The sequence below is a fragment of the Lemur catta genome, chromosome 17 (assembly GCF_020740605.2).
Source record: "Lemur catta isolate mLemCat1 chromosome 17, mLemCat1.pri, whole genome shotgun sequence".
NCBI lineage: Eukaryota > Metazoa > Chordata > Mammalia > Primates > Lemuridae > Lemur > Lemur catta.
In genome coordinates, this window is record NC_059144.1 from 1,392,815 (window position 1) to 1,407,152 (window position 14,338).

General features: G+C 60.1%; 1 protein-coding gene across 3 annotated transcripts in view; it reads left to right on the forward strand.

Annotated features, from left to right (window-relative positions):
- NSG1 (neuronal vesicle trafficking associated 1) overlaps nt 1-13,694 on the forward strand; it is a 29,217-nt gene extending 15,523 nt beyond the window's left edge. For 2 of the 3 annotated variants that reach the window (XM_045529059.1, XM_045529058.1), the window contains exons 4-5: nt 4,221-4,331; nt 12,379-13,694. In XM_045529059.1, the coding sequence (XP_045385015.1) occupies nt 4,221-4,331; nt 12,379-12,579 (312 nt within the window). In that variant the 3' untranslated portion in view covers nt 12,580-13,694. The remainder of the gene's footprint in view (nt 1-4,220; nt 4,332-12,378) is intronic. The other variant, XM_045529061.1, reaches the window with a different exon arrangement.
- The last annotated feature ends 644 nt before the right edge of the window (nt 13,695-14,338 follow it).

Below are 14,338 nucleotides of genomic sequence, written 5' to 3' on the forward strand. Positions count from 1 at the left end.
GGGCTCACCTGAACAACCCGGGACAATTTCCCCATCTCAAGACCCTTGGCTAGATCACACCTGCCAAGTCCCTTACCCAACAAGATTCCAGGGATTAGGACCTGGGTATCCTTGGGGACCATTACTCAGCCAACCACAGCCAGCTTGCCTTGGGCCAGTCATTTATATCTGAGCCTCAGCTTCCCTGTTTGTAAAATGTAGTAGTCTACCTCGCAGGTAGGTGCTGATGTAAGGAGTCCACAGAATTCATTTCAACTGCCTACCGTGGTGCAGATGATGGCAGAAGTCATAGTCAAGTTTGTCCTGAGAGTGTAGCATCTGGCTTGGTGGTTCAGTAGTGCTCAGGCTGCAGAACCTGCCGAGACGTGGGGGCCTCTGTGTACCCCTCAGTTCCAGCGTAGGCAGCACATGAGGAGCATCTGGACAGTTTTCCACAACACTGATGTCTGGATCCCAGCCCCGATATTTCAGTCCCTACTCTGGGTGGGTCCAGACCTGGGGATCTTCCGAAGCTCCCACGACCCTCACAGGCAGCCACAGTGGAGGCGTTTTGCGCCCAGGCTGGGGCCACTGCGAATGGCCGCTGCTTCTCCTCTTACTCTGGGTCACCTGGGTGTCCTGTCGGCCGACTTGAGGGCGCTGAGAAAGGTGTCGGATGGACAGTCTCCGGGCTTCTTGCCTGCTGGGAGGCGGCGCTGTGTGGGAACAGGGCTCACAGTGCCCTGCCGCCTGCCGGCCACGGGGTCTGCTGCGTGCCCCCCGCACCCCTCGCGCAGACGAGAGGGAACCGGGGCCCGGGGAGGCACACGGCCCTTCCAGGCTTGTGTGTGTGGCCGAGCAGGCCTGAACCCAGGGCTGTCTGACTCTTAGTCCCAGGCAGTGAACGGCTAATGCATCTTTTTTGACCCCAGCATTTTCGAGCTGGTTGAAAGGTGGAGCCACTGGTGGTCATGGCTCCCCCTACACTTATGGTCCTGGTGGGTCATTGTAGAGAAAGCCTAAGAGGTACTTCAAGGTTCTCAAGGAAACACACGTGTCTGCCTCAGTAATTTCACCCTGTGTTCTCAAATATTCCTAATTATCTCATGGGGTCAGGGGAGCAGACGCTCATGAGTCTCCAAACTGGGACAGACTTATTTCACTTGAATTAGGAAAAAATAGATGTTGGGTCATTTAGTGCCCACATGTGTGATTGGCGTCCAGAGAGAGGCTGGGATGTTCCAGATCCTTCCTGGAGGCCCGGGGGCTGGCCAGGGCTTTGAGGGGCAAGGAGGAGAGAAGGCAGCGCAGGCTGGCCTGCTGGGGAAGGAACAGGGACGATGGCAGACGGAGATCTTCAGTGGAGGGGAGCAGGCCCGGCCCCCCACATGTAGCCCTGGTCTTTGGGGCTGCCCAACAAAGTGCCCCAGCCGGGGACTCGCACGACAGAAATGTGTCCCACAGTTCTGGAGACCAGAAGTCCGAAGTTAAGGTGTGCAAGAAACCCGTGGGGAAGACTCCTGCCTAGTCTCTGGGGGTGGCTGGCCAGCCGTGGCGTTGCATGGCGTGTGTCACCTTCAATCTTCACGTGGCCTCCCCCTGCATGCCTGTTGGTCTCTGTGTCCAGACTTCCCCTTTGTATAAAGACACAGAGTCCCTGGATTCGATGAGGGCCCACCTCATGACCTCATCTTAACTCGATTACATTTGCAGAGACCCTGCGTCCAAATCAGGGCCCACTCACAGGTCCTGGGGGTTGGATGTCAGCATATCTTTCCGAGGGGGACAGGATTCAGGCCCCAGCAGGGTCCCAGCATGCGCGCGGCCCTCGGTCTCTGTCATTCTCCTGATAGATGCATCAGGGTGGGACGTACCGTCCCCCCACTGCAGAGAGGCCAGAGGACCTGCCCAAGGTCACACAGTCAGCAGCTTGCAGAGCCATGTTTCAACTCTTAGCCAGTTGGGGATCTTTCTAGAAAGGCCTGTGGTCACCATGGGGGGATGCCATGCCACAGAGTGGCCAAGGAGAGGCCAGGCCCGGTCTGCACCGGGCTGGGGAGAGGACAGCTGAGCCCCAGGAGTGGTCAGGGCTGTGGCTGTCAGGACAGGCCCTGCCCGGCTGTGCTCCTGGGACAGCGGCCCCTTCTTTCTCTGGCAAACTCTGTCTTCCTTCGTCATCCAGCTCCATGCTCGGCTGCCAGGTCCAGGTGCTGATGTGCTGGCCCGTGTGCTGCGGCCGCCACGGTCACCGTGGCCCTGGGAGGCAGCCCTGGCTCCATCCTGTGTCCCCACATGAGGCACAGGCTCCGTGGGCAATACAGGCTGTCCAGACAGACTGAGGAGGGTGGTGGCCTGGGAAGGGCTGGCTGCCTTGTGGAGGGGGACAATCCCAGTGAAGGGTTGCAGAGGCTGGGCCGGGGTGGGGATGGAGGCAAGGGACGTGATCGAGAAACCAGCAGGACTTAGAGACATAGGAAGCGCCTCCTCAGAGGTGGCAGGGTTGTCTGCCTGCCTGGGTGAGGGGACACAGTGGAGACAGGTGTCATTCAGGCTGCAGTGGGTATGAACTGGGGGAGGGGAGGGGAGGTCTGGAGATGGGTGTGGCAAGTGACCGGTGGTGGCTGTGCAGGGAGGCGGGAGGGAGCAGCCCGGGCTGGAGTCACTAGGTCCTGGTGCTGCCCCTCGTCCCGCCCTGGGACGCTTAGTGAGAGTGCTGGGGGACCAGCTGAGTTGGCAGCACAGTGGACAGGAAACCAATGACAGAGAGGCCACATCCCTCAGCCCTGAGCTACCCCATCCGGCTGGCCCTGTGGCCTGGGGTAGCCAAGACGCAGGCTTGGGAACAACTCTGCACTCTGCAGATGCAGAGCCCAGGAGGTGGGAGCAGGGGACTGACCAGCTGTAGTGACCACTGTGACACTTCATGGGCATTTGCAGCCACTGGGGGGTGCTGGCGCCGTTGTCCCCGTCAGTCACGGAGACAGTGGCCCCGAGAGGCTCTGGGTTTCCAGGCTGGCACGGCTGGCACAACTGGTGAGCTGCAGGCGGAACTCAGCGCCGGGCCCTGGGCTGGTGCCTGGGGCCCCCAAAGAGAAGAGTCATCCAGGGGCCTCAGCGTTCCCAGCGGTGGCCTCTGTCCTCCAGGTGACCGTGCTTTGTGGCTTGTAATGCACTTTCTCACTCCATCTTCTCCTGCCTCCCCAGGACCCGGTGCCGCTGGGGCTCTTGTTCCCCTTCACAGATGGGCCCTGAGCCCAGGGGTCCTGAGGCAGCGCCGGGCCCACCGCAGACCAGCGGGGGGGCTTCAGCCTCAGGAAGCCGCGGGGTTCTCTGTGTGGCCAGGGAGGGGGTCCCCGCTGCCCTGCGGCTCGCAGGCTGCCGGGTGGGCAGGTGGGAGCCAGCGGTTCTGCTCGTGTTCACACGCACGTGACAGAGCCCCTGCCGCACGCCGGTACCCAGTGCCCCGGGGCCTGCTTCCCTCCCACGGTCCAGGGAGCCTAGGAGCTGTCCCTCTGCTTACCTGGGCTGGGGCAGGGCCACCTGTGTGCCCTCTTAGCCTTGGGACGTGTTCTCGCCCTGCCAGCCTCCCCTGTGGCCGGGTAAGCACCTTCCAGGTCCAGAGTCAGTGTCAGCAGCTGGGGCAGGGCTCCCGCCTCTGTGCAGCGTCACACGTGCTGTCATTAGCTCCCTGGAAACACGAGCTGAGCACCTGTCAGGCGAGTCTGGCACTCGGCACGGCACAGTGAAGAAACCGCATGCCCGTCCTCCGGGACCCTGCCTCGACGCACACGCACGGGAAGCCGCAGAGGTTCTGTCTTTCCTGCTCAGCTGGTCCTGGGCACGGGCAGGCTGGTGTCTGTGTGACACTGCGTCCCGGCTCCGAGCGGGGGGCTGATGCATCACCTCGGGGACGGGCAGGGTGGCAGCCAGGCCCTGCTCCAGCCGTGCGTGCCAGTGGCCCGCGAGCCCTGGCGAGACGGAGGCTCCCTCGTGTTGCAGCCCGGGCGCTGTGAGCAGCTGGAACACTAACAATAACCAGTTTAAAATGAAGGTGAAACACGGCTATGGTGAAAAATTAAAATGATACAAAAAGTTGCCCAGTGAAAAGTGATCCCCTGGCCTCCGGTCCCCAGCTGCCCTGCCCAGGTTCTTGGTGGCTTGTCCAGAGGCAGTCTGCACATGCGGGCACGTCCGTCCCGTTGCCTTTCCTGCCGCCCCTGACGTCCCTGCTCTGCCCGCAGGTCTCCGTGCTGGTCCTCTTCGCCCTGGCCTTCCTCACCTGTGTCGTCTTCCTGGTCGTCTACAAGGTGTACAAGTATGACCGCACCTGCCCCGACGGGTTCGTCCTCAAGGTAAAGCTCCGTCTCCCTGGAGGCCCCGGGACGCTTTGCCCCTCGCTGTTCTCTCCCTGAGCGCCAGGCCGCCCCTGCCGGCTCTCCCAGCTGGCGCGGGGACAGGCGCTAGAGCAGCAGGGCCCTGTGCCCTGTGGATGGCGACGGGAGGGGCCTTGCTGGAGGCCCTGCCTGGAGAGCAGGGCGGGCAGGCAGAGGGCACGGTGGGACCAGCTGGAAGGAGACTCTCGGGCTCGACCCCTGGCACTGACCTCGGCAGCCTGGGGAGGGGCGCTGCTGGCCGAGGCCCAGCCAGGGCTGCCGTGGGAGACGCCCAGGAGCCGTTTCCCTCCCGACACCTTGCTCGGGGGAGAGGGAAGGGACCGTGTCGGCCACACGACAGAGGGCAGGACACGCTGGGGGAAGCCCTTGTCCAGGCAACACCGGGGTCTGGGAGCTGCTCGCTTGCTCACGGGGCCGCCTCCAACGCCCGCCCCGCATGGGGCTCAGCAGGATTCAAGAAAGAGAAGGAAAGGGAGGGGAGATGAGGTGGAGGGAGGGGCGCGGAGAGAGAGGACGAAGCCTGCAGGAAGCATGGTCACTGTCCCTTAGCGATGGGGACACATCTGAGGGATGCCTTGCCAGGGGCTTGCTTCCCTGTACGGCACACCTGTTGCCCTCAGCTACCTGCACAGAGGTGGCCCGCTGAGTGCTGACTGGAGACGGCTGTCATGCAGCGGCAAGTGTCTGTGCGTCTAAGCAACCCTGGACGCGACAAGGGACAGTACAAACGCCGTGTGAACGGTGCACAGTGGCGCACTGTGTAGGGCCCGGCCACGGTCAGAGCTCGGGGGACGGCGGTCGCCCCCGGGCACTGCTGCACACGCCAGAGACGCGGGACACCAAGGCCACACTCAATTTACATAAAAAATTTCCCCTCTTCAGTAAGTTAACCCTAACTGTAACTTTTCTACTTCATAAACTTTTTAATTCTTAAAAACTTGTCGTTTTGGTAATAACACTTAGCTTAAAACGCAAACACATTGTACAGCTGTACAAAAATATTTTCTTTCCTTATGTCCTTATTCTATGAGCATTTTCTATTTTCAAATTTTTTTACTTTTATTTTTTACTTTTTAAAACATTTTTAAAAAACTAAGACACAAAAACACACATCAGCCTGGACCTCCCTACGCAGAGTCAGGCTCCTCAGTGCACTGTCTTCCACCTCCACGTCTTGTCCCACTGGAAGGGCTCAGGGGCAGTGACAGGCGTGCAGCTGCCGTCCCCTGTGCTAACGAGGCCCCTGGGCCCCTGAAGCACCTGCTGGGCCGTGTTACGGATATTTTTACACAAATACAAGGAGTACACTCTAAAATACCAAGGAAAAGTATAGTATAGCAAATACATAAACCAGTGACGTAGTCACATATTGTCACTGTCAAGTACCGTGCACCGGAACTAACTGTGTAACACGTGCTAGACTCTCGTCCACCTGGAAGAGCGGTAGGTCTGTTGCATTTCCATGTGATGACGGCATCGGTGACAGGGATGTTTCAGCTCAGTTGTGATGGAGCTCCATGTGTCATGGGATCACCACTGTGCCTTCGCCTGTCGTTGACCAAAGTGTCATTGTGCAGCCCTGACAGATAACGCCCTTGCTGTGGACTCCCATTCCCTGCACTCGGTATCTGGTTCTGAACTTTCCAGAGCCAACATGAAATGGTTATTTCCAAGGTTTGGCACTAATTAAAATAAACCAGGAGCAACCAGCTGCTTCCAGCGCCGAGCACATGCACACGCCAGCTCCGCTTGTCCGTGTTGCTGGGTGGGTGGGTTTGGGCTTTGCTTTCGCCCATGTGAAGGTGCAGAGCAGAAAAGGCTGGAATTCACGTTTCCCCTCCCAGGGCCCTTCTCCTCCCGTGTCGTGCCGTCCTTCGGGGCTCTGGCGCCTCAGCCCTTCCTTCACTGGCCGGCAGCTACTTGGTGCCCCCCAAGTGCCAGGCGCCCACTGCCGTCCTTGGTGCTGGAGCACAGCCGGGGGCCACCAGGTCCAGCCCCGGCCTCGGGAGACTCCCTTGCATTCTCAGAGGCACGAAGTCAGTCGTGAACAGAAAAGAAGGCCGAGGGGAGTGGGCACGCAGCGTAGGGGCTGTTGTTTCTAGAAGGGTGGCCGGTGTTGGCGCCAAGTCTCATGGGGGGTGAGTGAGGGGGTCTGCAGGTCTCTGGGAAGGGCACCTGGCAGAGGGCAGCCCACACCCCTTCGCTGGTGCCATTTGGCAAGCCCTGTGCCTGCCCTGGGCTGGGGCTGAAGAGCTTAATTCTGTCCCAGGCAGCCAAGCGGAGGGGGAGGGCTGGGGGAGGGGAGCGGGGGAGGGGAGCGGGGGGAGGGCTGGGGGAGGGGGGAGGGGAGCGGGGGAGAGGAGCGGGGGGAGGGCTGGCCCAGACCCAGCGAGCTGGAAGCAGAGGGCGCAGATGGGGGCCGTGGCGACAGGGAGGCAGTGCACGGTGGGCCAGCTTGTGGCCAGCCTGTGGCATCCTGAGTGCCACAAAGGCCCTGCGGGAGGGAAAGTGATGCCGTCCCTTGGGCCACCTGGGGAGGCTGGAGATTGGAAGGGGGAGAGGGGGCAGTGAGATGACCTGGGAGAGAAGGTCAAAGTGCGGGGGTGGACTGGGGACCGATGTGGCAGCACGCTGGGAGGTTGATTGGATCGGGGAGGCAGGGGAGGGGCAAAGGGGAAGGACCTGGTCTAGTGTGGCGACCAAGAGAGGCTGATGTCACGGAGAGGGAGCAGAGCCACACGCAGGAGCAGTATCCTGTGTGGGGTGTGCAGAGGACAGCTACCTGGGGGCCGGGAGTCCCCTCCCAAACCGACTGCTCCCGAGTAACAGGCGCCTTCCTGGCTCTGCCCCGCTGGGCCTGGGGCGAGTTCCCTGCGTGCAGGAGGGGGCAGCTGAGTCCTGCTAAATGGCCTGGTCCCGGTGGGTGACGGCCTAGGAGGTGACCCTGGCCCCAGCCGGGCTGCAGATCATGTCTGCTGTGGAAAAGGCCCGGCGGGTGTCTGGCGCAAGCCAGCCTCGGGGGCTTAGAGTCCCGCACGGCCGTGCCGGAGTGGCGTCTCACGGGACTTGGGCATTTTCCACGAGTGTTTGGTGGGGGTCCTTCCTGAGCACGCAGCCGGCAGGGCCGGGGAGCTGCTGGGCTGTGCAGAGGGGGGAGGCGTGAGCTCACCCTGCGTCCTTCCCTGCCTCCTCCCGCGTCTCTTGCAAGGGGCTTTAGGCCAAGGGCTCCTGGCGCGCCCAGAACCCCCGGGAGGGGAGGGGACCGCTGTCCCCGTTTCCTAGCGGGCAGTGGAGCACAGCGAGGCAGGGCCCCCACTGTGCCTGCTCGGCCCGGGCTGGGAGAGGGGGCCTTGCTGGGCGGCTGCTCCTGCTGCCACCCCTGAGTGGCCCCCGGCTGAGGGGTGTCATGAAGGGATTTAAAAGGCAGACTCGGGCTGGGGAGGACACACTGAGTTTCTACCTCTGCTTTTTAAAAAAAAAAAAACAAACCACAAAGTCATTATGTATCATTGGAAAGTTTTAAACATAATGGCGGAAACTGCCCTGCCCCTCCCCCTCCCCCGCCGTGTTTTCACACTGGCCGCTCTTTCCCACGGTGGCGCCGCCCAGGGCAGGCCCTGTTGGCTTCACTGCGGGGGGCACGGAGTGAGGCCCTGAGAAGTCTGGGACCCTCCCCAAGCCCAGCATCCAGGCCCAGGTGACACGGGCTCAGGGTTAGAGTCCCTCTGAGGAAGGGCTGAGTTGGGGCCGGGTGGGAGCTGCTCAGGAAGCCTTGGCTGTCCCGCGTTCCTTCCCTCGGCAGAGCCCGTGCGTCTGTGTCACTGGGCTCCACGCGTGAGCCCTGCGGTGCCTGCGCCCTCAGCCCTCGGGACGCCTTCCCAGCACGGTCTCCTTGCAGTCACGTTGTGGTGACACACCTGTCCTGCCCCCTGGGCCGGGCACTGTGCTTCTGAGCCGTCTCCGATGCCAGCCCAGACAGGGCCGTGCTCCACAGGTGTGGCCGAACCCAGGCTCGCAGGGCCCCGTGCCGGGCACTGGGGTGGGACGGTAGCGCGTGGCCCAGCCGTGGCTGAGGGGTGGCGAGTGGCAGGCGGAGGGGGTGTGCAGGGGACGGCAGTGGGGCTGGCGGAGCTCAGCTGGCCAGGGATGTCCGTGGGAGTCTGAGTGGCCATTTGCTGTGCAGAGTGTTGGGGGCCTCCCAGCGTCCAGGCGGGGCTGGGACCAAGACGCTGGTGACTAGCGGGGGCCCTTCTGGGCTTGGCTTTTCTGCCTGATGCGCAACATCCTGGCCTCTCACCTGAGCCACCTGCGGCGCCTTCTGTCCTCGCAGCAGCCCGGCAGCCCGACTCACGTGCCCATTTACAGACGAGGGAACCGAGGTGCAGAAAGGCCCACAGGTGAGCTCAGCTGAGCGGGGGGCCTGGCTCCGACGCTGGGCTGCTCTTCAGCACCAACTCCTGAAATGCTGCGCAAGTGGCAGTGCCAGTGACAAGCACGTTCCGTTCCTTTGTCACTTCTCTTCTGAACACAGTCCTGGGCTCACAGGGGCTTTCAGGTGTTCTGCTTTCTCCACTGCAGGGCTCAGGGAGCTGGCAAGAAGGAGAACTAGTTCTCCCCGGGGCAGGTTGGCCTTGGGCTGATCCCTTTACAGCGTCACTAAGCTGGTGGCCTCGGAGGAGAGGCGGAGCTACAGCGACTCACGTGGGGACAACACCCAGGGCACCGCCTGAGCCATGGGGAACGGGCCGTGTGGATGTGCAGCCGGGGTCCACTTGTCGTCAGGCCTCGGCCAGGTCCTGGGTGCTCCATGCCACCCCAACCCGCGTCCCGCCTCCACCACTGGCCGTCTTCCCAGACCCCAGGAGTGACAGCCAGGCCGCCGTGTGTGCTGGGCGCCGGGCCACGAGCCGTCCCAGCGGTCTGCCGACACAGACAGGTCCCCGCCTCCCTCTGCAGGGACACACACGCCTGCACTTCCTGGTGCCGGCTCAGCACAAGCCCGGGTTTTCCCAGTGGAGGCCACAGACAAGGCAGGGGACAGCAGGGCCACGGACAAGGCAGGGGACAGCAGGGCCACGGACAAGGCAGGGGACAGTAGTGCCGCGTGGCCTGGGCGGGTCATGCTGTCTGGGAAGCCGTGGTGCCTCGCACGGAACCGGGACATGCTTGGGGGTAAAGCTGACAGGCAGCCCCCGCCCACCCCACCCTGGGGCGCCTTTTCCTAGACGCGGCAGGCACCATGCGAGTGGAGCGAGAGCTCGCTCAGAGAAGGAACAGACACCCCAGTCACACTCAGGCCTCTAAATCTGCTCAGACGGAAGCTTTTCTGTGGCCGAGAGCCCCTTCTCTCTCTCAGCCAACTGCCTGCTCAGCCTGTCCTCTGCTGCGGACACCGTGCAGCAGCCAGCAGCCCTGAACGAATCTGCACATCCGAGCAGCCTCTGGGTCCCGAGAGTGCGCAGGGCGCCTGGGCCCAGTAAAGAGGACCTTGCGCAGGTTGTGGCCTCAGCCCTGGTCCCGGCTGCAGCTCTGACTCGTGCTGGGCAGGTCTAAGCCCCCTGGCGCTCAGTCTCCCTCTATAAAGTGAGCCTTCGAGGGTACTGAAGGGGGGAACCCCAGGAACCCACAGTCGGAGATGGAGGTCAGGACACACTGGGGTCCGCTCCTGAGGTCCGTGTGCGCCAGAGCAGGGACTTGGTGAGCTCCGGCTGAACTGGAGACTGCCAGGGGTCGATTCTGGAAAAAGGACGATTCTGACCCATCGCCCCGTCGGCGGAGCGCCTTGCAAGGCCGTCCTTCGCTCACCTGGTCACTGGGTCGGGCGGGAAGTGTCGGATCAGGACCCTGGAGGTGGCACGGTGTAAGGTGTGCGGGGCTCGACTGCAGGCCCGGGCTGCAGCTGTGGTTCTCACCGTTGTGACCCTGGGCAGCAACTTCATCTCTCTGGGTCTCACCTCTCCACCTATAAAATGGGAGTAATGGAACTCACCTCACAGTGAGAGAATGTACCCGAAAAGCATCTTACAAACTGTTGGGTACCGTGAGAACGTTGGGGGGCGGGGGGCGTGGGTGTGGGAAAGAAGCCCGGTCCTTCCTCACTGCCAGGAAAGGGCAGACAGGCCTGGGACCCACAGGACAACCTAGGAGCAGGCCCTCAGCTGGGGCCTTTAGCTTTCAGAGACTGAGAAAAACCTGAGCTCAGGCGAGGAGGAGGAAGGGGAGGAGGAGGAGCAATTCCCTGGTGTGCCCTGGGCCAGGCCGAGTGTCCCCCAGCAGCCCCTCCACTGGTACAGCAGCCACCACGGACCATCCCAGTGACGGCCTGGGGTGCCCCAAGACGCTGAGTCATCAAAGGAAGCTTCTGTCGCTTTCCCCAGGACGGGGAAGGTGCCTGAACCCATTCAGCAGCAAGGTGCAAAGCCCCGAAGGACCGGGCGTTGGTCGGCGCACTGTGGAGTCTGCCACCCACCGGCAAGGGGCCTTGGGCGAGCTGCTGGATCCGGAGCTGAGCCTCAGGCTTACCGGGAGACACTTCACACCACCGATGACTGCAGCACAGACCTGCTCGGACTTTTAGGGGGGAGGCCCTGAGAACCTGGAGTTTTAAAACTTCCCAGGTGCTGTGATGGTGGCTAAGCCCAGAGACCCTGCCTCAACGGCAGTCTCACTTTCCTATCTGATAAAGAGACCCTGGGCCTGAGTGAAATGCTTTGGTCACTTGGCTTGGACGGGACGGCAGGTTTATTACTCTTGCACTCGAGTCCAGGCTGGAAGGCAGTGCAGGGTCCCTGAAGTCATCCTGGAGTCCTGATTCCGTGTCTCTTGTTCTCCAGCCAGCCCCCAGCATTTCGTCCTCTGCTGGTCAGAGCTGGCCAAGAAGGGGGAATGGGAAGTGGAGGGCAGGCAGCTCCCCCTTAAGGGCCCAGTCCGGAACCTGCTCCTGTTATATCCACCCGAATCCCACTGGCCAGAAATCAGCACCGGCCTCACCTGCCACAGGGCAGGCTGGGAAACGTAGTCTTCAGCTGGGCACACGTGCCCTGCTCAGCTCCAGGCAAACGGTAGTGGAAGACCATTAGCAGTCTCTGCTCCCCTTCCCGGGGGGCCGACAAGCAGGGTCTCCAAGCTGTGTGAGCACGTGGACTGCGGTGCCTGTTAGTGCTCCGCCAGCCCCAGCCGTGACTGCGGGGCAGGGGACAAGGAGCCAGGCCTGGGTGCAGGATCTTAACCTTTTTTGGGTCCTAGACTGCCATGGACTGGTCTCCCTCCAAAAAGCCCATCCAGCAGAATTTCACATGCAATCTTAGGGGTCTGTGGCCTCCCCAGGTTTTGTGGCTCCCAGCATAGCCCCCACCCACCCCTCGGGAGACCCCGCAGCAGCCCTCTGGTGCTCTGCGGGTCACGCCTCCTCCCAGGACCTCAGGGCTGTGTTGAGGCCTGGTCCCTCTGACGCCTGTGTCTTCCAGCCCTGGCATTGGGCTCCAGGTCCTGCATTCAGTCCTGCAGTCATTTTGTCGTCCTGCCCCAAGACTCCTCCACTCATCGTCCCTTTGCCTTGAGTGCTTCCCTGTCTCTCACCTAAGGCCACTGGGAACCTGGCTCGAGAAAAGACTTTCTCACCTCCTTTCCATCCTCATTTGAATTAGTTGTTTCTGGACATGTCAGAAGTGTCACTGTTTTCTAGTAGATTAAAAATAAATGACAACTAGTGCAAGATCTTTAGTGAAGGCCTGTCCTATTACAGACACCTGCTTTGAGCCCGAGTACCAGTTTGCCGTGGCATCTGTTAGGGTCTATCCTGTGAATGTTTAGTCGAGGCCAGGCTTCCCCTGGGCTGTGCACTCTGAGGGCAGGATCCACGCTGGCTTTTGCACACCACTGTGTTTGTTGCTCCAAGCTCAGGGAAGGAGCTCAGTGAGTATCTGTTGGCTGTTTGTTACTTGGAGACACAGACTGGCACCCCTCCTGCATCGATGCATGGTCTCAGTGGCTTCTTGTCTTTCAGAACACCCAGTGCATTCCAGAAGGCTTGGAGAGCTACTATGAGGAGCAAGACTCCAGTGCCAGGGAGAAATTTTACACGGTCATAAACCACTACAACCTGGCCAAGCAGAGCATCACCCGCGCAGTGTCGCCATGGATGTCGGTTCTGTCGGAAGAGAAGCTGTCTGAGCAGGAGACTGAAGCAGCTGAGAAATCAGCTTAGCAGGATGGGCAAGTTCCGTACAATGTGTCACTTGAAGGTAACAAAGGAACTTTGAGGGACATTTCATTAAATATAACTACTGGTAATTTAGAGGTTACTCATTTACGGTGCAATTGCTTCTGTTTGCTAATGCTGCTTTGCAAATAAAACTTGCTGCCGACCACCCATGGGCATAAAATGAAGTGCATATCAGCATTGCCTAAAGAGCTCTGACTCCACTTTTCATGTTAAGATCTTAATTTAGCTCCTTTACTGGGATTTATTGGATGCTGTCAAAAAAATAAATTTACACTGGATATGCCAAGGGTTTGGACTTCCGATAAATAATGCATTTTCTGGAATTGATTTTTTTAAGCCACCTTGCTGTCTGCAGACCTTACTCCATAGCTGTATCTACAGTGATCTCTTGTTCTGCTAAGAGCAGGAGGCACTTGGTGTTTCTCCCCGTCTGCCCTGGGCTGGAGCAGTGCCGACTGCCAAGGCGCCGTGCAGTGAATGGTGCTGGCGCCGTGCAGTGAATGGTGCTGCCTCCACAGTGGGAGACCCTGCGACAGGCGTGCTTGGTGTGGATGTGTTACCGCCCCCCCACGGCTCTGTCCCCTTGGGCTCTGGCGTGTTGGTAAGGGGGGCACTCCGGTGTGCAGACTGTGGTGGAGCACGAGAGGGAGGGGGCTGGGCAAGGGATGGCCCTGGGCCACGAGGCTGCAGAACTGCCTCCTCCCCAGGTAGGGAGGCTGTCTGCTCTGGGATGTGCCCAGTAGGAAAGAAGCCCCACTGGCCTTTCCTTCACTTCTGTTATGAATAAATTTGCACCGGCAGCCTTGTTAGCAAGTTAGTTTTTAAAAAAGGAGCTGCGAGGCAAAAGTGAAAATGTAATTGCTGGTAAGCCAGGGCTACTTTCGTTTTTACTGTGTGGAACAGAGCTAACTCCCTTGGGGGGAGCAGCAGGCAGGAAGGGCTGGCGTGGCCCCGTGCAAATGCCACCACGACATTGCAGTTCACAACCTTTGTACGAAAATTATGTTTCCAGTTGAATCTTGACATTGAAGTATATGTTTACAAAATTGCCAGTTAGATAAACTAAGTGTGTGAGACAATTAAATACAAAAAAGACATTCCCAGGCGTTTCTTCCATGTTATTTGAATGTGTTGTTTCTGGCCGACATGTCAGAAGTGTCACTGTTTTTTCAGCAGCTCAGAAATAAATGACAAGTGGTGCAGATTGGTTGCGAACAAGCGCGGTGATCATGGTCACCTCCACAACACGTGAGAGAGTTTATTACCAAGGGCGTTTTGAAGCCAAGACCTTGGCCTCCGCACAGTGATGGGCATCGCAGAGGCAGGCGCCACGAAGGCCGTGGCTGAGCTGTGGGAAACGCCCGAGGAGCCGTGAACAAGTGCCAGAACCTTCCCTGCCTATCTGAATACAAACAAGCGAAGGCCATGTAAGCACAGTTCACAGGCAACCCCATTTGTGTTCTCTAGTAGACATGTGCTTTACTGACTGTAAATTCATTCACATGGAACTTCTGACATGTCACTCTGTGCAAATAAAGAACACAGGGACACCTGTGTCTGTACACGCACACGTTTTGCCGGGAGCAGCGCGAACGCCCGCACAGCGGGGCGGACACCAGGGTGCTGCCGCCACCGCCGCAGGTCTCAAGCTCTCAGTCACAAACAGCCGTTCCTGCTTACACTTCCGAGGGCTCAGGTGTGCGGGCACGAGAGCAACACCCCATTCTTCTGGGGTCCCTTC